Here is a 23251-nt window from a genome sequence, read left to right on the forward strand (position 1 = left end):
GATCTATTGGAATTTCTGTTCTGTTACTTAATCAGATTATTTAGGCTTGTGTGGCCTTGAATGAAGACTTTAGTATATTTGAAAAAAAGCTAAGACATGAAGACAGAATTTGATACATATTGCTAGTCTAATAAATGTAATAAATATCTTGTACATAATGAATGTGACACTTTTGGGAAGGGAATTTGTTATGCTTATACTTGCATTACTTCTAGTCCCACTTCCAACTGCTGTTCTTAGTCATTTTTTTTGCATTAAGTTTACATGTTAACTTTTGATTATACTTAATCAGAATGTTTAAGCTTATGTGGCCTTGAAGGAAGACTTTTAAGTATATTTGAAAAAAAGCTTATGCATGAAGACAAAATTTGATGCCAACTTCATGAGGGAGATTTATGCCAAATCTTTGCATAGAACATTATGTTCAGACATAAAGCATAAAAACTGCTACAACTTGTGCATTAATTTAATGTATTATCACCCAAATATAGTCTTTTGGGATTTCAGGGGTACAAGTCCACAATACAAACTCACCATAAATCTTGGTACAAAGCATCTAAGTCTAGATTGGGCTTGCAGAGTCATTTAAATCTGTATCAGGATAAGGATTTACCATCTAATTATATCAAGGAAGTGGATGCTGAGAATGAGAAACATAACCTTCATCTATAGATATTAAATTGTTTTCTGGTCACATTAAAAATATCATTTATTGATTTTTACCTGAATTAGGTCATGTACCTCCAGTTTAATATCATGTCACATTTCATTACCATGACAACAAAATTTGTACTTAAGTTCTGTAGATAATCTAACAGATTTTGTGTTTGTTTATAGAAAGTTTAACTGAATTTTATATAGGCAGTAATTGATTTTTCATGAAGTATCTCTCACATGTCTGTTTTTTATACGACTGCAAAAAAATTGTGCGTTCGTATATTGGTATGACGTTGGCGGCGGCGTCGTCGTCCAAAGACACATTGGTTTTCGCACTCTAACTTTAGTTTAAGTGAATGGATCTCTATGAAATTTTACCATAAAGTTCAATACCACAAAAGGAAGGTTGGGATTGATTTTATGGGTTATGGTACCAACAGTAAAGGAATTAGGGGCCAAAAATAAGCATTTTTGTAACTTCCAGACATAACTTGTGTGTTAGTGTATGGATCTCTCTGACATTGTACCACAAGGTTCCATATCACAAACGGAATGCTGGGATTGATTTTGGGGGTAATTGCCTCAAAATTTTAGGAATGAGGGGCCAAAAAAGGGGCAAAAAACAAGCATTTTTCTAGTTTCATGACAATAACTTGTGTGTAAGTGTATGGATCATTCTAAAATTGTACTACAAGGTTCCATGTCACAAAGGGAAAGCTGGAATTGAGTTTGTGGGTAATTGCTCAAAATGTTTAGGAATAAGGGGCCAAAAATAAGCATTATTCTAGTTTCCAGACAATAACTTGTGTTCAAGTGTATGGATCTCTCTGAAATTGTACTGCAAGGTACCATACCACAAAGGGAAGGCTGGGATTGATTTTGGGGGTAATTGCCTCAAAATTGTAGGAATAAGGGTCCAAAAAGGGGCAAAAAACAAGCATTTTTCTAGTTTCAGGACAATAACTTGTGTGTAAGTGTATGGATCTTTCTGAAATTGTACTACAAGGTTCCATATCACAAAGAGAAGCTGGGTTTGAGTTTGGGGGTAATTGCCATATATGTTTAGGAATTTGGGGCCAACAGGGGCCAAAAAAACAAGCATTTTTCTAGTTTCCAGACAATAACTTGTGTTCAAGTGTATGGATCTCTCTGAAATTGTACTGCAAGGTACCATACCACAAAGGGAAGGCTGGGATTGAGTTTGGGGGTGATGAATCATAAGGGAGTTCAAAAAAATTGGGGGGATTTTTTTTTTCCTTTTTGTTCTTTAAAATTTTCCATTTTGAATTGGTTATTTCTGATTTATATATAAAAGCAAATAATAATGATATGGTTTGAATAGGTAAATTAAAAAATTTTAAGTTCTTAGACCACATTCATTCTGTGTCAGAAACCTATGCTGTGTCAAATATTTAATCACAATCCAAATTCAGTGCTGTATCAAGCTTGAATGTTGTGTCCATAATTGCCCCAACTGTTCAGGGTTCGACCTCTGCGTTCGTATCAAGCTGCGCCCAGCGGAGAATTTTATTTTAATATAGTTTTCAATAGATCAAACACCTAAATATTACATTTCACATCCTTAAAAGCCTAGGCAGTTTTATGGCTTGTTAAAATGATATATTTTTTGTATATATTATTTTCATAAATCAGGCCGTGGTTTTCTTGTTTGGATTGTTTCACATTTTGTCATGATTAGGTCCTTTATAGCTGACTATATAGTACGGGCTTGACTCATTGTTAAATGGTGACCTATAGTTGTCTATGTCAGTTAGTCTGTGCATGATAGTTGTCTCATTGGCAATCATACCACTTTTTATTTTTATAAGCTAACTTTTAGACTTTACATTCATAGTTGAGTACAGATTTGATACGCAGGTCACATGATAAAGAGATTTATTGTGATAATGTTATGTAATGACTGCCCTAAAGCAAGTTCTAAGTCTAAAAAATGCTTAGCTCATCATTGCATATGACCTAAATAGTTTACTTAATGCAGTCGTAGATAAAAAAAATCCCCTAAATGGATACACAATGCACTTTCATGTTTAATTCCTGCAGAATAGGTGAGATTTCAGCTGCGACTTTAATCTATTTCACAAGAGAAATGGATCATCAGGAGGTTGGAAATAATTTAAAGTTAAGTCTAGTGGTTCTTGTAAGGCTTCCAGTGAAACAAAACTAAAACTAAACATTCTAAGACCAGACATTGCTGTGTAATTGTAAAGTATTTGTCATACTGCTGGATAAAAGAATTAAGGTGGTTATTGGTTATTATTTGTCTGTATCTTTAGGATAAAATTGTTCTCAGCTGCTGGATAAAAGAATTAAGGTGGTTATTGGTCATTATTTGTCTGTATCTTTAGGATAAACTTGTTCTCAGCATTTAGCCCTGGTTGGACTATGGACTGATAAGAATCATTTCTTATTAGACCAAATATTTTTAGATAAGCCAGACATTACACAAGATTTTATATTGTCTATACTTATTTAAGCCCAGAATGGTATATTTATTACGTAATTTTACCAGACTTATAGATTCTTATTAGTTCATACTTGACTTCTTTGTATTTGATACCAAACAAATGTCTGTTTTATAAAGAGATTTGTGTTTTATTTCAGGCATGTTGACAATAACAGACTTTATATTGATTTTACATAAATACTACAAATCACCTTTAGTAAGTATTAAGAAATCAGTAGACATACATTGTATATGCATTAAAATATAAGTTATTCTTCTATATTACATTTTGTGTTCTAAAAATGGAGATGTGGTACAAGTGCCAATGAGAACTATCCAACAGAGTCCAAATGACATGTATGTAAGCAACTAATTGTCACCTTTGGCCTTCAACAATGAACTTTTTTTAATGGATTTTTTGGTCACTGTAAAAATCTAATCTATGAAAGCACTTGTGCGATTTTTTGTTTTGCCTGAGCTGAAAGTCGCAGAATGTGAGACATACGGATTACAATCAATGGACAGCTTAACCTATTTGTATAAAGCTTTATATTTCAGAAGGTAGAAGTCCTGGATGCGCAGATACCTTATGTTACTAAGTGTCTGTCTGTCATATGTCAATTGTCCTTGACCTCATTTTCATGGTTCAGTGACTGCTTAAAAAAACAAAGTGTTTTTGTTAAGTGAAATACTCACTACTCACAAAGATATATGATAACTATATTTGGTATATAGGTTCCATGCATTGTCTACATGTCCTTCAGGTAGGGTTCATCTGACCTTGACCTCATTTCATGGATCAGTGATCAAGATTAAAGTTATGTAGTCAAGTGTGTACCTCAGATACTATAAGCACTAGGTCAACTTTATTTGGTGTATGGAATGATCGTAGGGTATACATGTCCAACTGGCATGTTTCATCTGACTTTGACCTCCATTTCATGGTTCATTGGACAATGTTTAGTTTTTTGTGGTTTGATCTATTTCTCAGATACTATAAGCTATAGGAAATAAGGATTACTATATTTGGTGTATGGAATGATTGTAAGGTGTACATGTTTGTCTGGCAGGGTTCATATGACCTTGACCTCATATTCATGGTTCATTGGTCAATGAAAAGTTTTTTTTTTGTCAGTTTATCAGATACTATAAGCAATAGGTCAACTTTATTTGGTGTATGGAATGATTATAAGGTGTACATGTCTGTTTAGCACAGTTCATATGACCTTAACCTAATTTTTATGGTTCATTGGTCAATATTAAGATTTTGTGGTTTGATCTGTTTCTCAGGTTCTATCAGCAATAAGATCACTATATTTGTTGCATGGAAGGATTGTGAGGTGTACATGTCTGTCTGGCAAGGCTCATCTGACTGAGACCTAATTTTTATACAACATTGAGAATTTTAAGTTTATGTGATACTTGTAGTAAAACATTCATATTACAGACTTTCAACATAAATTCAATCATAAGTAAAAAGCTGACGAGACATTTCAGTGTGTGCACTCTTGTTTTAATTTGCATTTATTGTTATAAAGAAATGCACTGCAAAATAACTGTCTGTTCTAGGACCTACTGGTTGGTCTTATAGCAGAACTCATGAACATGCTTAATCCCACCACTTTATGTGCCTGTTCTTAGCCAGAAACTTGTAATCCAGCAGTTGACCTTGGTTACTGTCTGCTATAATTATGGCACCCTCAACAGAGTTGGGGTGACATATTGTTATTCTACGTTTCTTTTTTTCTTATTTTTCTTCCACTTGTTTTGTCCAGCTTATATCTCGGAATTGTATGAACCAATGTTAATGGAACTTAACCATAATGTTAACCAGCATGTGCAGATTTGCAATCGGGATATGGCATTTCCAAGATGGCCGCCATTTCCATGGAAACAGCAAAAATGTCCAAAAAATCAATATGCTCCAAAGTTAATGAAACTTCACACAAATATTGACTGGCATATGCAGATATCCCATTTGACTTTGGAATTTCAAAAATGGCTGTCGTTACCATGGAAACAGCAAAAATGTCAAAAATTTCAAAATGCTCTAAACTCCATGAAACTTTACAATAGTGTTAATTGGCATGTGTAGATGCCCTCTTTGACTTTGGAATTTTCAAAATGGCTGCCGTTACCCTGGCAATGGGGGAACGAGGGTGCCATCCGTTATTGCTAGCAATTACAAATCAGGTTGGTTTTTTTGTACTTAAGTATGAATAAGGCAGTTGATTTTGTCTTGTTTCATATTTTGTCAGGCCTTTAATAGCTTAAAAAACAGTATGAGAATGATCTTAGATGGATAGCTGTCTCATGTTATGCTTGGGGTAAAGATTGCAAATCCAGGGGAGGGGGACATTGGTGCTCTGGAAGAGTAAGCAATTCCTGTTCTACTAGTGGCAACCATCTTGTAATTCATTGCAAGTAAATATTCCTTGATAAAGTCAGATAATATGATCATTATAAAGGAAAGAGGACAGGATTGTGGCTACAACAAGTGAAACATATATTGCACTTAAGATCCTCCTAAGTCTGATCAAATAATGTTCTAACGTAAAACCAAAATTAACTGTCAAAATGCAAAAACAATTGTACTTGTATTCTATGATTTCTTGTTTCTCTTTCAGACCCTCTTATATTTAGAAATATGATGAGATAAAGGTATGTCTCCTTTAATGTAAAATATTTTATATTATAGGTAAAAATGGATGAATTAGAAGAACACAAAATTGCTACCTGGCGAGGTAAGATACAATATCTACTCTGGGTTTATATATATATCTAAGATGTGTTTAACTTTATGCAGGAAGGGAGAATGCAATACTTGACTATTTATTAACCTTTTCTATTGAAACACAGTTCAGGGAATAAAATATAATGGTTTAACATATCAGTTTTGGATCTCAAATATGTATATAAAAAAAAACCACTGGGAACATCTTAAAATAACTTTCTTGGAAGTACAAATATATGTGTATAAGATAGCATGTCTATATGACATTATTGTGTGTATCATGATGCTATTTATAAATGTATTTACTGTAAACCCACATATTTTGGCAGTTATTTTATTTCTCTTTTAGCCATTTCTAGCCGACTTTGGGGCGATTTATTTATACAATTTTATAATTTTCTAAATGTATTTATATAAGGGAAGATGAAAGTTTTACATATTTGCAAGAATTTATATTCATGTTATTTTTGTACCCAGGAAAAAAAAATAGTTTACAAAAATAAGTTGCTTTACATTATTTTGCTTACTTGGCCTTTCTATACCAACAAAAAAGACCAGTTTTTAACTTCAATGTGTCTTACAAGTATAATAAGGAATACTCAATGTGTCTTACAAGTATATTAAGGAATACTCAATGTGTCTTACAAGTATATTAAGGAATACTCAATGTGTCTTACAAGTATATTAAGGAATACTCAATGTGTCTTACAAGTATAATAAGGAATACTCAATGTGTCTTACAAGTATAATAAGGAATAGTCAATGTGTCTTACAAGTATAATAAGGAATACTCAATGTGTCTTACAAGTATAATAAGGAATAGTCAATGTGTCTTACAAGTATAATAAGGAATACTCGATGTGTCTTACAAGTATAATAAGGAATACTCAATGTGTCTTACAAGTATAATAAGGAATAGTCAATGTGTCTTACAAGTATAATAAGGAATACAATGGTTTTATCATTGTGCATTGTGAAAGATTGACATTTTAATTTTTTTTAGAAATATTATATAACAGTATCATATGCAAAGGAATTACATCGATTAATTGAATTCACATAATTTAGGAGAAGTTGCCTGAATGCACAATTTAAATTTTGAATTGCTGTATGAATTACACCATGTACACTGACAGGAATGTGTGTTCCCTGATGTATTTCACATGTAATCATACATGTATTTGATTCTGTTTTCAGAGGCCCTATCAGAGAAAATCAAACCATTTGTATATATAGAACCAGATGCTAGCTTATATGATGCAGTGAAAACGTTGATAAGTAATCATGTACATAGACTGCCTGTGATAGACCGGGTGACTGGCAATGCCCTGTATATACTGACACATAAACGCATTCTTAGATTTTTATACTTATGTGTAAGTATAAATGTATGCTATTGAATCATACTGGTCATTGTTAATATTTTGGTTATAATTCAGTTTACAACCCTACATGATTATGATAGGGGTTATTGATAGACTCTTTATTAGTGACTAAAAAATTTAGAATTGCAAATTCTTAACATTGTTTACATCTAATGACATAATATTCTATGTCAATTTGTACAGATTTGGCAAAGACCTATGCTTTGTGCTTGCCATGTTTATACTAAGGAGGTTCTTATGATTGCAAATTCAAGTGTTTTTAAGTTTTGCTTGATTGTTTCTGTGTTTTTCATTGTTTTTTTTTTTTATTATTATATTTTGTGTCATTGCTAGAAGATTAGAAACCAAAACATTAAAGCAAACAACTAAAATTGACAGTATAGTCAGAACTAATATAATATCAGATTCTGATTGAATGTAATCTGAGTGGTGAAGGAATCCTCCACATTGTTATAATAGTATATAGTTAATGCTGGTCTGTCTGTATTGGCAGGGCTATCAATTATTTTCTGAAATTGTCAATTAATATTACAAAAATAAGTTTAATCATTTTAAAAATATTTGCAATACTACCTTTCTATTGTTTAAGTTTATTATGTATTTTGTAGATAAATGAATTACCAAAACCAGGTTTTATGCACCAAACATTAGATGAGCTTAATATAGGAACATTTCAGAATGTTGTAACAGTAAGTTTATTGATTTTACTACTCTTGTATAGTAGATAACTGTAGTATTTAGATACAAACTTCTTGGTATGATAAAACAGCAAATGGATTTTTAACCGGATTTTCGAAGGAAAAATGGGTTATTTATTTTGGGATGTACGGCGGGCGGGCGGCTGCCAAACCGTGTCCATTCATTTACATGAAAATGCTTTGACGAAATTTTTTCAAATTTAGATATGTTGTTTCCTGTGACTAAATGAAGGTCAAGTTCAATTTTCTAGATTTTAGCTTTTCTCGTTGAGTTTAAGACCTTTCAGTAGCCAATAGTGATATTTATTATATGATTGAGTTATTTCCCTTTGAACAGAAATGGTGTAATTAAAAAGTTTATGTATAGATAGTCTATCAATGATTGTATCTGTTCAATTGATTTTAGTCGGGAGCTGTCAAAATCTTCTTTATAACTATTTTTTTTTTTAGTCATGTGTGTTTTGAAGGTAGATGTCACAGTTGTTATGTGGTATTTTATTTTTGTTGTGTGTGTTAATGTTTAATTTTTACTTGATCCTGTTTGGGGGTCCAGATTTGCAAATATCATTTTCATTAGATAATAATTATTTTTATTAAAGGATAAATTTCATTGCATTACATTGTGTAGATAAAGTTGTTGACATTGATAGATAAGTTGCAGATCTATATTAGTTAGTGACAAATGAAAGAAAAAATATTGGGAACTATTAATTATATATATAAAGTTTGATTACACTAAGTGTTTTTAAATGATTTTCACCTGTTATCAGATAAGAAAGCATGTGGTAAATATCAATCACACAATTATAATTGGAGTGACAGATTTATTTGAAAATTTTCTGTTTCATAAGTGTTGATGATGATAAGCTCTGTAGGACGGTATAAATATAGTTTGAAATTTACTGTTCATTATAAGACATTTTGATGATAATTACAGATGAGTTTTATAGATTTTTAAAAGACATTGTATTAATGATAAATGACAATTTGGATTTTTTTTTCTTTTCTTTGGTAAATTGTTTGAAGAATTTTGTGGTAGGTTTGTTTGTTATTCTGTATAGACTAATTTTCTGAATGCTATATATATTTATATTTTTTTTTTTTTTTGATGAAGCAAACTCTAAAAACTAAGCTTATATTGTCGATTAACAAACATATATTTAGATTTCTGATTTTGAGCCTGGTTTACAAAATGGTCCAAATAGGGGTCTAAAATTAAACTGTGTTTGATTTCAACATAAATTGAATATATATAGGGTTCTTTGAAATGTTGAATCTAGACCTGTATTTATTTGCATTATTAATTTAGATAATACCACATTAAGGTCCAAAGGGTCCTAAATTAAACTTTTGTTTGATTTCATCAAAAATTTAATTTTTGGGGTTCTTTGATATGCTGATTCTAACAATGAACTTAGATTTTGGATATTGGACCATAATAGGTAAATGTCCGATTTCAAATATTTCAGTTCTTTGACCACATTCATTTTGTGTCACAAACCTATGCTGTGTCAAATATTCAATCACAATCCAAATTCAGAGCTGTTTTAAGCTTAAATGTTGTGTCCATACTTGCTCAACTGTTCAGGGTTCAACCTCTGCAGGTAATTCCGGTTTGCTGTCACTCTGACAGCCTCTTGTTAAAAAGTTCCTTTGAAAAGTTTATATTGGCAGTTTTTCAGCCAAGTACACTAATGAGTGCTGATCAAATTTTTTTAACAACCATAGAAATATAAAATGTGTGAAAAATTATATCGACTAGTTATGTTATAACAGGTCCTTCCATGTTCTACTTTCTGTTTACCAAAATTATATCAAAATAGTTTCATCAACATCATTGAGCTTTTGTGCCTACATTTCTTGATTGATATTAATAAAAAAAATTATAATTTTTACTGGTTGTGGTCCATAGAAATACAAATTACAAGCAAAATTGACTTGTGAAAACTCTTACTAATTTGTTTCCTTAATTAGTCCCCTACCGATGAGGTAAAAGGGCACTTTAAGTTTGCACTTCGTCAGTTTCTACACTTTTTTTCTTCATGCTTGAAGATATTGATTTGACATTTGGTGTATTGTTTTATCATGACAAGTTACAGATCTAGTTCAAAGTTTGTTCCGGTCTGATGATTTTGTGCAGAGGTATGGTCCTTGGACTTAAAAAATTCACACAAATAATCAGTTTTCCTCACTTTTTTTCATCATGCTTGAAGATATTGATTTAATAATTGATTTATAGTTTTATCATAACAAGTTACAGATCAAGTTCGAATTTTGTTACGGTCTTATGATTTTGTGCAGAGTTATTGTCCTTTGACTTAGAAAATTCACTTAGATAATCAGTTTTCCACACTTTTTTTGGTCATTCTTGAAGATATTGACTTGATATTTGTTATATTTGTTATAGATCAAGTTAGCATTTAGTTTTAGTACAATGAATTTTTAACCGGTAGGGGACTATGTATTGCCATGCAATACTCTCAGAATGCTTGTTATATATACTGCAGTAAGGACATTGGAAGACTGTTCGTTGTTGAGCCTGCCACATTTTGTTGTGGAAGTGAGAAATAGCAATCCCACATATTGTCTTTGGCGGCACCAACATGTAGGTTGTCTGGTTATATTTTTTTTTTTGACATACATAATTTTTTTAATATCAAATCGTCATAGAATTTAATGGAACTTCGACAGGTGCTTTTTTAGGATCAAAAGAGAGCATCCGCCATAGCGGAGGGGGCATTAAGTTTTGCCCATGTCCTCAAACAGATCAAGTTTGAATTTTGGTGGCGTCCCTTTAATTTTTTTCCTGTTCTCTAATTTAAGATTGCCTCAAGTACAAATTTGGGAGCTTCACTTTTACCGTTCTTGAGTTATGTCCCTTTATAATATTATATGCAAGTTGGGGCATCATCTGTGTCTCGTGGACACATTCCGCATTTATTTTTTTTGGCAGTCACATTATGCACTATTAGGGGCCTTGGTGGCCAAGTGGTGTAAGTAGTTGAACTACCGTTCCTACTCGCTTATTAGTCGGAAAATTGGGAGTAAAATTCATAATCCAGAGAGGGGGACCGACTAATAGACAAGATCTAGCGACCAGAGGAAAAATCCAAGCTTGAGAAAAGTGGTCAGGAGTGAATTTCCTGGTCAAAACTACGTTTTTGATTGCCAAACCTACATAAATCAATAAAAAAAAAGTTTTTGTTGAAAATAAATGACTACAATACTGTCTTTGTGTTTTATTTGTTCTTTGGTAAACATTTTCTGCAAATTCGTGTTGAAATTCTACTGTTTCCGGTTTGTGTATTGATTTTCATGGTCACATGGTTTTCCTATAAACCCAAAAGAAGAGCCAAGAACCAAAAATGAAAAGGAGATAACAATGTACCAAATATGTGAAAGGATGTTTTCAGCGGAGTTATTGTGTCATTATTGTGATATCATGATATCAATTCAATGCTTATAAATCATATAATAATCAAAAAATAATTTTAGGATTCATTCCCAAAATCAAAATATTATTCATTAAAGTGTCTCAGGTAAACAAAAATTACAAAATTGATTGACAAGCCAATATAATCCATTGATAACCCCAATTAAGAGACAAAGAGTTGTATTTACTAAAGGTGTGAAAGCTATCAGTGATAGGTAAACAGATGACACTAATGAGTTGGAGTTAGTTATTTTAATATATTGATAAGCTTCACTTAATTTTTTTAATCCTTTAATCATCACAATATAATAAGAATTATGAAGTGTACATGCTCATTTATCACCGAGTTATGTATGCTGTGAAAAATATTTTCATCAAGTGTTGATTGACTTTAAATTTTTCAGGTTCATATTGGTTTATATTCGCTTTTCTCAAACAATAGGTTGTTAGTCATACCCTACAAAATCATTGATGCATTACGTAAACAACACATGGCTAATCAAACATTTGAACAGTGAACAAAACAAGAGAAATGAATACATCTTTATTATTAACAGCGATATAAATTATCATGATGAGCATCAACTAAATTCAAACCAAACAAACATTAATGCAGAAATGAATATTATTCCTGGATTTGCATTGGTTTTACCGGCGTTCAGTTACTGTCAGCTGAAAAAAAAATTGCCCAAATTTTGCCCGACTTATACGAGGGTCAAGACTAAATCCTTAGAATTTGGAGCTGAAAAGGGCACCCGACTTATAGTAGGATCGACTATTAGGCGAGTTTCTACGGTACTGTAACACTAGCCTGTCAACACTGAAGTTGCGAGTTAGAATCCCACAAGTGTCAGTTGCGCTTGACTCCAATCTTAATTGATTAGGATTGTCAGTTTTCCTACTGAAGGTTGGTGGTTCTCCCTGGGCACTTCGGCTTCCTCCACCAATAAAAACTGATCGCCATGAAATAGCACAATAGTGTTGAAAGTGGTTTTAAACACAAATGAATCAATCAATTATACACTTTTACTGACAGCAGCAACGTCAGGCAAAACAAATGGTTGCAAGGAACCCTTTACAAAGTTTTTTTTTTTATTATTTGAGCTGTTCTTGTCTAGTTCAGACATATGTTAAGTTTAGTTCTAGCTATAACTTGTGATAGTAGTTATGAAAGAATTACAGATCAGTTTTGATTTTCTTTTAGGCCAAAACTTCAACACCTGTGATAGAAGCATTAAATATGTTCGTAAACCACAGAATATCAGCTGTCCCTGTAGTAGATGACCAAGGAAAAGTTGTTAATATTTATGCAAAGTTTGATGTTATTGTAAGTTTTCATGATATATTGGATAGTTATGTTTAAGTTATGACCAGTATCATAAATAAAATGACTATTGTTTACTGAATTTAATCAGAGACAAGAAATATAAAATTGTCTAGAGAACTTTAAGTCTACTGGAGTGAGATATAAGTAAGATAGAAAATGAATTAGCAGCAAAATAAGTATAGTTTTATCATTATGGAGTTATCCCTTCAACAAAAAGAAATTCTTAAGAGTTGAATTCTGAATATTTCTTCTTTCAAATAAATACATATTGTTACAAAATTGTGCTTACATTTTCCATCAAGAAGTTTTATGATGTGCATCTAGATCATATGGAAGAAGTGAGTGTTTATTGCCAAACTTTTGGTTTATGTCAGCAACCATACCTCGTGTTGCATGTCTGCAGAAAATGATAAAATATGATTCTAACTATGTAAATATTTTCATTGTTTATATTTTACACAAAAGTTCTAGTATCATTATCAATATTGATAATTGACACAAATATCTGAATATCACTATTGATATTTGACACCTTAACCATCACTATTGATATTCAACACTTTAACCACCTCTATTGATATTTTACATGTAACAATCTCTATTGATATTTTACATGTAAATTTTAAATCTCATCACTATTAATATCAGAAACAAACAAAAAAACATTCTCTTTTGATATTGGACTAGACAATCTATGCTTGTTGTGAACATTTTATGTGTAAATCTTGTCACTGTTGATATTTGTCAAATAAATACTATGATTAAAGAATTAATTTGTTTTGATTTCAGAATTTAGCAGCAGAGAAAACCTACAATAATTTAGATATTACCATAGACCAAGCTTTAAAGCACAGACATAAAGTAAGTGGTTTAATTTTTACATCGCTTTGACCGTGAGAGCATTCCGATGTATTGTTGCCACATAGATTTCTACTTACGTAAATTTCGTTTTTGACTGGTAACCGATCTATAAATACACGGACATTATCGAGTGCAACATTCCTTATCACTTGTTATAAATTCATTTCTTCAATGAATACCCATAAAAATATATTTTTAGTCCCCTACCGACGAAGTCGAAGGGGACTTTAGGTTTGCACTCCGTCTGTCCGTCTGTCCGTCTGTCTGTCTGTCTGTCTGTCCATCTGTCAGTCCGGCAAATCAGTTTTCCAGACTTTTTTTCTTCGTGCTTGAAGATATTTATTTGATATTTGGTTTATTGATTTATCATGACAAGTTATAGGTCAAGTTCAATTTTCACGATTTTAGCTTTTCTCTTTGTTCAGTTAAAGCCCTTTCCCTAGAATTAAATTTTTGATGAAATACTTATTAATTAGTAGATTTCTGTTCAAAGGGAAATAACTCATTTTTTAAAAGACTTTTAAAAGACAAAATGACATTTTGGAATTTTTTCCTTTTCTTTGGTAAATTGTTTGAAGAATTTAATGGAAGGTTTGTTTGTCATTCTTGAAGATATTGATTTGATAATTGGTATATAGTTTTATCATGACAAGTTACAGATCAAGTTGGAATTTTGTTCCAGTCTGATAATTTTGTGCAGAGTTATGGTCTTTGGACATAGAAAATTCACTTAAATAATCAGTTTTCAACAGTTTTTTTCGTCATGCTTGAAAATTTTGACTTGATATTTTTATGTAGTTTACACCATGACAAGTTATAGATCAAGTTAGAATTTCATTCCATTACAATGAATTTGTAACCGGTAGGGGACTATGTATTGCCATGCAATACTCACAGAATGCTTGTTTAGAACATAAATTAATGATATGAAACTGTTTTGTCGTTAGAAATATATATATATATAAGTAAAAAATAATTAATATCTATGCAAAGTACAGAAAAAGAACTTGCAGTCATCCGATGTTCAGTACTTTGATTTATATCCCTGCTTCAAAGCAGGGGAGTATTTTGGATTGCCACTGAACTGCCATTAGTATCGTGGTAATCATGGTAGCGTGCTTGCCTCAAGTGTTGGAGATAATGGGTGGGTTTGATTCCTAACTGGGTCAAACAAAAGATTTGAAAATTGGTATATAACAAATATGGCATTGTTAGAAGATGTGACATATTCTGTCATTGGAATGCAGTTCTGCTTGCTTTGGTTTCTCTTGTTCTTCTCTGGAAGTAGCAGACATATATAGTTGTTCTTGATAAATATACCAGTCTAAAGAAAGTCATAAGATATTAATGTTGAACTACAGTGGACAACAAAATCATTAAACTGTGTCAGTGTAATTATCTCTTATGTTGCACTTTATTTTACCAGTGTTCCGTTGGTAGATTAATTTGGACTTTTATATGTTACAATTTATTCAAATTTGAATGACTTTTATGATGAGATTTTTGTGGTGTTTTGACAATGTAATATTGAAGGCATTTCCTTGTTAACATGAAACTGGTGACGAAAAAATGATGTATTGCATGTCCTCAGAAATTCTATCACAAAAGTAGGATTTTTTTTCTCATTTCTGGCATATCAACATGAAGGAGCAAAAGTTATTATATTTGGATACTTACATGTTTGTGGTATTTTCAATTTGTAGATATGACATTAAAAGGCAAATTATTTAATCAAATTGTTGGGAGGGCAGCCCCAGCTGTTTCTATTCAATAACTTAACGATTCAACAAATGCTTTCCAAATTTGAATATGCTGTAAAAAATGTAAGTTGAATTAGTATAACAATTGCACAAAACATGAAAGCAAACAACTAAAACCAGACATTTCAGATGCAACAATAACAATATGACACTGTTCAGTTTTGATATGAACCTTAGCTAAGTGATGAGAAGAATCCTCTACATTATTGCTCCTTTAGGATGTGTGTACCTCCTTTAGGATTTGTGTAGCAATAATCAGGAGGGCCAAAGTCACAAACCTAGTATAAAATATATGAATTAATTACACAACAGGTTTGTCAGATTGTATATTAATTTCTACAATGAATTTTTCAGGAGAGTTGGTTTGAAGGTGTGGTAAACTGTCTGGTGACTGATAAGTTAGAAGATGTCATTGTAAAATTAGTACAAGCTGAGGTAATTTGATAAAATACTAAAAATATACTTCCTTTGAATAAAAGAGAATAGCTATTTTTTTATTCAGGAAATGAATGAATTATATCTGACAAAGCTAATTGATCACTGTTACTCTAGATAAAATATATTAAAAAACATCAATATTGAATGTTTTTCTGTACAAATACAGATAAAAAGGAACCAAATGATATTGTGTGATATGGCCCTTTGTCAGTTTTTTTACTGAAATTTGAACTGATTTAAAATTCCTGTTTATATAAAAATAAGAAGGTGTGGTATGAATGCCAACAAGACAACTATATCCATTTACATGGGGATTATTTGGTATGCCCCTCAATCATAGTCCATTCCTAGTTTATAAAAAAATGTTGCCATTCAATTTCAACTTTGCATTATACTATCAAAATTGCATACAGTCCAAACATTTATCTGCATCAACAGTTTATTTGTAGAAACGTTGGAATAATGCTATCTTTTAACCATAAGATCTCTTTGAACATTCATGTTTCAAAGACTTGGCACATGCTTATCAACTATCTTTATGCAAATATCAACTGATTTCACAATGCTAAAATTTTAACCCCAAAACAGCCTTTATGTACCCCCTTTGTTTGAACAGTCATATGATGTTTCCCTTGGAGTAAAGGTTCGATGACCCTTCTGTTCAGTCAAAAGACTGGTTAAGAAGATAAGTCAACAGACTTTCAGATATACATATAATGACACAAGCATGGCAATCATAATTGCTTCGTACCCTTCTAAAAGTCTTGTCTTGGCTATTCTTGGAAAAATACATCTAATAAATTTTCAAGAGAAAAAGAGGAATTTATAGATAACACACATCTCATTATAGAGTAAAATCACAATGTGATAATCTGATGATATTATCTGAGAGGGACATTTTTGGTTATGAATGAAAATATGGAATAATAATGGTCTAAGGGGAGTAACTGTAATTGTAAGCTTTTAGTTTTCATTGTACCAGATTTGATATTACTTGTGTGCAAGATTATTGTAAAGAGTTAGTAGTATGATTACAACACTGTCAACTTACCTGTTGGCTGTCAAACTGTTCCATGACATATGTACTAACTTAACCAAACTTGTGAAATTGTATAATGATATGCTATTTCTCAACCAAAATTTGGAACATATATCCAAGAATCTTGGCATTAGCTATTTTATTTCCTGATATTTTCTTTTTTCTTTAAACATATTGACTTTTAGAGGAATTCTTTTAGTAAGGTCATAAATGTTCCAACATAATTTAAAATATATATTAATCCTTTTTTTTTTTTAAATCAGAAATATATAGTTGATTGTACATGTAGTGGTAATGATACTGAGATATTTATTCTCTCTTATTCTTATTCCAGGTTCATCGCTTGGTAATAGTTGATGTTGAAACACATGTAAAGGGCATTGTATCACTGTCTGATATTCTTACATTCTTAGTCCTGAAGCCTATGGGTGAGTAAGATACAGTATGCTGGCACAATACTTTTTTGTGTGATTGTGTTGTCAAAAATTTAATGCAGCTTTTTCTTGTTATTTTGTTTACAAAGTATGGATTCCAGCCTCAAATAATTAAAATACTGCTTATTATAATTAACCAATACAATTTGAATTTCTTTTTTAAAAGAAATATGAAATATATATCATGAACATATATATTGAATGTAATTTTGTCTCGCCTGCGACGAAAGTCACAGAAAGCGAGACATAGGGATTGCTTTTCCGGCGACAGACTCAACAATTGTTAAGTTTACTGCTCAAGTTAGTTTGAAAGGAACTACTTATGATAGATCATTGATATTTAATAGAAAGTTTCATTACTATCAGTACATATCAGTTTGACGACTATTTTGAGGCCTTGTCCTCTAGGACATGGTCTAGTGACTTTGAATTAATTAGCAATTTTTAATGTTAAGTTTTCTGTTTAAGTTAGTTCGATAGGATCTACTTGTCATAGATCAATGATATTTTGTTTGAAGTTGCATTACTATCAGTTCACATCAGTTTGATGACAATTTTGAGGTCCTGACCCCTAGGTCATGGTCCAGCCACTTTCAATTAATAAGCAATTTTCAATGTTAAGTTTTTCTGCTTTAGTAAGATTGATAGGAACTACTTACAAAAGACACCACTATTTTGGTATAAAGTTACATTACTGTCTGTACATCTCAGTTTATCAACCATTTTCAGGCCCTGTCCTCTAGATCATGGTCCAGCGACTGAATTAATAAGCAATGTTGCTGTCCGTCAGATTGTCTTTTTTTGAATTTTATGCAGACAGGCAGGACATATCTCTGTGTCAACAGTTTATTGTAAAAAGAGATTTGTAGAAAAAGTTTAAACTTTATACTGGTGCAATCCACATTTTAAGTTACCGGTATTCAACATTAAAAACCATAGATCTAAGCAACTTCTGTATGTATAAGGTGCTGCTTCTGGAAAGAGTACTAAGTTTCATGGTTTGAGGTTTGATTTTTTTTTAATCTTATCAAAAATTAATATACATGATACAAGATCTGAACCAAGGTTCCCGACTCATTATAGTCCACAGTTTCTGATTTTTGTCGAGCCTTCGACTTTTGTCGAAAAAGCGAGACATAGCGATCCTACATTCCGTAGGCGGCGGCGTCCACAAATATTCACTCTGTGGTTAAAGTTTTTGAAATTTTAATAACTTTCTTAAACTATCCTGGATTTCTACCAAACTTGGACAGAAGCTTGTTTATGATCATAAGATAATATTCAAAAGTAAATTTTGTAAAAAAAAAATTCCATTTATTCTGTATTTTACTTATAAATGGACTTAGTTTTTCTGCCAAGAAACATTACATTCACTCTGTGGTTAAAGTTTTTGAAATTTTAATAACTTTCTTAAACTATCCTGGATTTCTACCAAACTTGGAAAGAAGCTTGTTTATGATTAAAAGATAGTATCCAGAAGTAAATTTTGTAAAAAAAAAATTCCATTTTTTCCGTATTTTACTTATAAATGGACTTAGTTTTTCTGCTAGTTAACATTACATTCATTCTGTGGTTAAAGTTTTTAAAATTTTAGCAACTTTCTTAAACTATCCTGGATTTGTACCAAACTTGGACAGAAGCTTGTTTATGATTAAAAGCTAGTATCTAGAAGGAAATTTTGTTAAAATTTTGTTCAATTTTTTCCGTATTTTACTTATAAATGGACTTAGTTTTTCTTCCAGTTAACATTACATACAGTCTGCAGTTTAAGTTTTTAAAACGTTTATTAGATTCATAAACTATCCTGGATTTGTACCAAACTTGGACAGAAGCTACTTACAATCAAAAGATAGTATCTAGAGGAAAAATTTTTAATAATTTTTTCCCCTTTTTTGTTGAGCCTGCGACTAACAGCAAAAGTAGGCGAGACACTGGGTTCCGTGGAACCCTTACGAATTTTTATTTTTAGTTATCATAAGCTTCACTTTTGCTTGTGTTCAAAGCTTGGTTTTTATTTTCAGGTTATGAACCCAACAAAAAATCTTGATATCTGTGATAAAACTAAAGGAACTGCTGGTGAATATAAGATCTCAAAACATCAACATAACTACCTTCCTATGTCAAGGACAGAATGTAATCACTGCTGTGATTGGTCAAGTGAGGAAAGCTATCCAGCAGAAAATGGGTTCCATTATTGTGATTTATTGAAGATGTCTCAGTTGAGAGGACATTTCATTGATGATATTGTCTTTCACGATGCATGGCATTATGGAGTAGTAAACCTGTCAGATGAATTCTGAGGATTATGTACTAATAGCAGATCATTCCTTCAATAGATAATAGTGTCTCTTCTTTCTTCATTAACTTCTGAAAATAAACAGTCATTTTTGTATTCTAAAATATAGAATATTCATCTGCAGCAAAGAAAATTATAATATGAAATTATTGCTGATTGTGCTAATATCATGGATTTATTTCACATCTAGGACAGTTAAATTCACTTTTTTCGTTATTTGATTTATATTATCTTCCAATCATATTTAATCAAAAGTGGATTCATATATGAAAGGAAATGGTTTCACAAATATTACAAATAATTTTTGTGGGACTGAATTCTCTCTAGTCGCGCATCAGTTTTAACATAACTCTCATCATTAGAATTTTGAAAAGAAATTAAAACTATAATACATACATCATGGATTCATTGTTAATCATATTGGAATGAAATTCATAAATAACAAAAATTATATGCATAAGTAAATTACTAATAGAAAATACCCACAGTTTTCTCAACATATTATATTTTCTACTGCTTTGAATAGTTTAAGAATGTTTAATCAATCTTATTTCAGTTGAAGTTTTTTTATGAAGTTTATGGACAGACTATGGAGTTTTATTGTGACTGTAATATCCACAGTCTGTTTTTTTGGCAGATAAGGAGTTTTAGTGTATATTATTTTCAGAGTCTATTTATTGGCAGACTAGGAATTTTACTGTGACTATAATTTCCAGTCTGTTTATTGGCAGACTAGGAGTTTTACTGTGACTATAATTTCCAGTCTGTTTATTGGCAGACTAGGAGATTTACTGTGACTCCCACAGTCTGTTTATTGACAAACTAGGAGTTTTACTGTGACTGTAATTTCCAGTCTGTTTATTGGCAGACTAGGAGTTTTACTGTGACTATGATTCCCAGTCTTTAGTGACACAGTAGGAGTTTCAGGTCTGATATTTCCAGAGTCTGTTTATGGACAAACTTAGACTTTTACTGTGACTGTAATTTATTGACAAACTAGGAGGTTTACTGTGACTGTAATTTATGAACAAACTAGGTGTTTTACTGTGACTTTAATTTCCATGGTCTGTTTATGGTCAAATGAGGAGTTTTACTGTGACTGTAATTTATTGACAAACTAGGAGCTTTACTGGTCTGTAATTTCCACAGTCTGTTTATTGACAAACTAGGAGTTTTACTGTGACTTTAAATTCCCCAGTCTGTTTATGGACAAACTAGGAGTTTTACTGTGACTGTAACTTCCACAGTCTGTTTATGGACAAACTAGGAGTTTTACTGTGACTCTAATTTCCACAGTCTGTTTATGGACAAACTAGGAGTTTTACTGTGACTCTAATTTCCACAGTCTGTTTATTGACAAACTAGGAGTTTTACTGTGACTGTAATTTGTTTATAATGAATCTCACTATTGTCAAATTTTACTATTTAATTTATTTAGATTATTTATTTTGTCTATGTAATGAGATGTTTTATTTTTGTAATTCAGAACATCCATATTAACTTGTGCGTATCACAATAATTGTAAGATGTGATTTTCATGCTTTCTGCATTCTATTTTGTAATTGTATTTTAGCTGTCATTTGAGTTCACAAATTTATCCAAGTCTCTAGCATGATCAGCAAAACTCTGATTTAGGCATTTACATTCTACAGCAACCTTGATGATAGCTTTCCTCTCTTTGTCACATTTTAGTTTTCCACACTTTATTTAGTAACTGGTTGAGATGTTTGACAAGATATTTTAAAATAATGTCAGTTTTGAAGGGGTGGGTGTTGAGAACTCATTTGAGTTTGGACAATCTTTTTTACATCTGGACCCTTGAACTTAAAATTTGATTAACAGTTTTTTACTTTTTTTTCTGAATTACTACAGAAATTAATATGAGATTTGGTATAAAACAAGTTATCAATAGTGCTGAATTCTTTTCTTTTTTTTCACAGAATTATGCAATTTTGATTTTGATTTTTTAAAATAACAGGTTTCTGCACTTTTTTCCTGTAATGTTCAGGTATTACCATCAATATGAAAAGTATGGGTTAATCTACTTTTCACAGAATTACAGCCTTTTAGTATTGAATTTAAAGAAATTAAATGGTTTTTACACATTTTTCTCAAAGTTTATCAAATTTATGATATAAAATGATTTAGTGTGGTACTCTGTTATTCACATTTAGAATAGTTACAGGTTTTATGGAATGATGCCCCCTTTTTTTCCATGAACTTCAAAAAATATATTATCAATGCTCATCTTCAGATATTACTGCGGGCAACTAAGATACGTGTTGCCTAGAATTTCTTTATAGCAATTCATACAATAAAGTTGGAAGTGGAATTTATATACTATTATTAGTATCACAAAGGATTGTAGCATACATTATAACTTTTTATGATATTTGAAGCAATTGCTTTGTTTAAGAAGATATTTTATCATATATAAATGAAAAACAAGTATACTGTTCTTATCTTTCAAAGAATTATTTTTGTAAATGCACAATTTATATTTAGGGATGTTTAGTCCTGGTGCCTGACCGTTTCACTAAGGGTACATATAGTACTTTTAAAATAAAAATGGCATTCATTTTTAATAATTTTTCCAGGTCTTTATATTTTAAAAAATCAAAACTAGTTTCACATCGTTAGACAATGTTTTTTGTAATACTGATTCTCTGTTTTTGCAGCTTTCACAGCGACATTCATGTGAGAATTTGTTTGTGATGTTAAAAGAAATAGTTATTTATTTCTATCAACAATGAAATAACCGTGTTATAAAAAAAGCCACCCTCCTTTTTTTAATCAGTATTATCAAAGATAATATGTGGCTTTTGTTATTTTTCCACATTAGCATGCACATTGATTACCTTTCAGTTCTTTTATAAAGTTTATTGAAATATAAAAATTTAAAGGTATTAAAAAAATTTAAATGCAGAGTTGGAAAGTTTTTCTGTATCTGGTCGTTTAGTGATGTACCAGTACTCTAAATTTGAACAGATTGGTTGAATGATATATCAGGGGAAGCATTTATTGACTGTAGAAGCTATAATAAAAAAATGAAAATACAAAATTTGAGGTCAGGAGAATATGTTTATTTGATGACCTTGTTGTGAATATTGTACATACGTGTAATATGTATATAATATGATTTATCATAACTATTCAGAAACTTCTGTTTTGTAGGAACAATGACAAAATAATGAATTGTTAATTAAAAATAATGTGAAAAAAACAGAATTGTTTTTATTTTTAGCACACCTTGCTCAAAGGGCCAAGTGAGCTTTTCTCTTCACTTGACGTGAGTTGTTGTTAACTTTTACAAAAATCTTCTCTGAAACTACGGAGTCAGCTTTAACCAAACTTGGCCAGACTATTTCCTATGGAGTAATTGCCCTTAAATGACAAATTTTACCTTTTTATTTTTATACGACCACGGTCATGTATTGCCATCACGTCGTCGTCGTCTGAAGACATTTGGTTTCCGGACAATAACTTTAGTTTAAGTTTATGGATCTCTATGAAATTTAACCAAAAGGAAGGTTGGGATTGTTTTTGGGTGTGATGTCTTTTAAATTGTACCACATTTTACAAAAAGAAAATTTCTTCAAATATTTTTTTTTGGAGGGGGGGGGGGGGGGGGGGGGGGGGGGTACATTTTTTTTTCCTCAAGATTTAAGAAATTGTCAATTTTCCAAAGAAAAATTGGGGGTACAATTTATTTTGCTAATTCTTTG

General features: G+C 31.3%; 1 protein-coding gene and 1 long non-coding RNA gene across 9 annotated transcripts in view; one reads left to right on the forward strand and one right to left on the reverse strand.

The window, feature by feature from the left end:
* LOC127728517 (5'-AMP-activated protein kinase subunit gamma-1-like) overlaps window positions 1–22754 on the forward strand; it is a 243756-nt gene extending 221002 nt beyond the window's left edge. For all 6 annotated transcript variants that reach the window (XM_052235932.1, XM_052235928.1, XM_052235931.1 and 3 more), the window contains 9 exons: window positions 3280–3338; window positions 5820–5865; window positions 7053–7231; window positions 7849–7929; window positions 12576–12698; window positions 13488–13559; window positions 15674–15754; window positions 17131–17224; window positions 19252–22754. In XM_052235932.1, coding sequence (XP_052091892.1) covers window positions 3280–3338; window positions 5820–5865; window positions 7053–7231; window positions 7849–7929; window positions 12576–12698; window positions 13488–13559; window positions 15674–15754; window positions 17131–17224; window positions 19252–19277 — 761 coding nt within the window. In that variant the 3' untranslated portion in view covers window positions 19278–22754. The remainder of the gene's footprint in view (window positions 1–3279; window positions 3339–5819; window positions 5866–7052; window positions 7232–7848; window positions 7930–12575; window positions 12699–13487; window positions 13560–15673; window positions 15755–17130; window positions 17225–19251) is intronic.
* The window catches only part of LOC127728552 (uncharacterized), a 150608-nt gene that overhangs the window by 21622 nt on the left and 105735 nt on the right, over window positions 1–23251 (reverse strand). The gene's annotated exons all lie outside the window — the stretch shown is intronic.

Source organism: Mytilus californianus, unplaced genomic scaffold (genome assembly GCF_021869535.1).
Source record: "Mytilus californianus isolate M0D057914Y unplaced genomic scaffold, xbMytCali1.0.p SCAF_2, whole genome shotgun sequence".
In the NCBI taxonomy this organism is placed as follows: domain Eukaryota; kingdom Metazoa; phylum Mollusca; class Bivalvia; order Mytilida; family Mytilidae; genus Mytilus; species Mytilus californianus.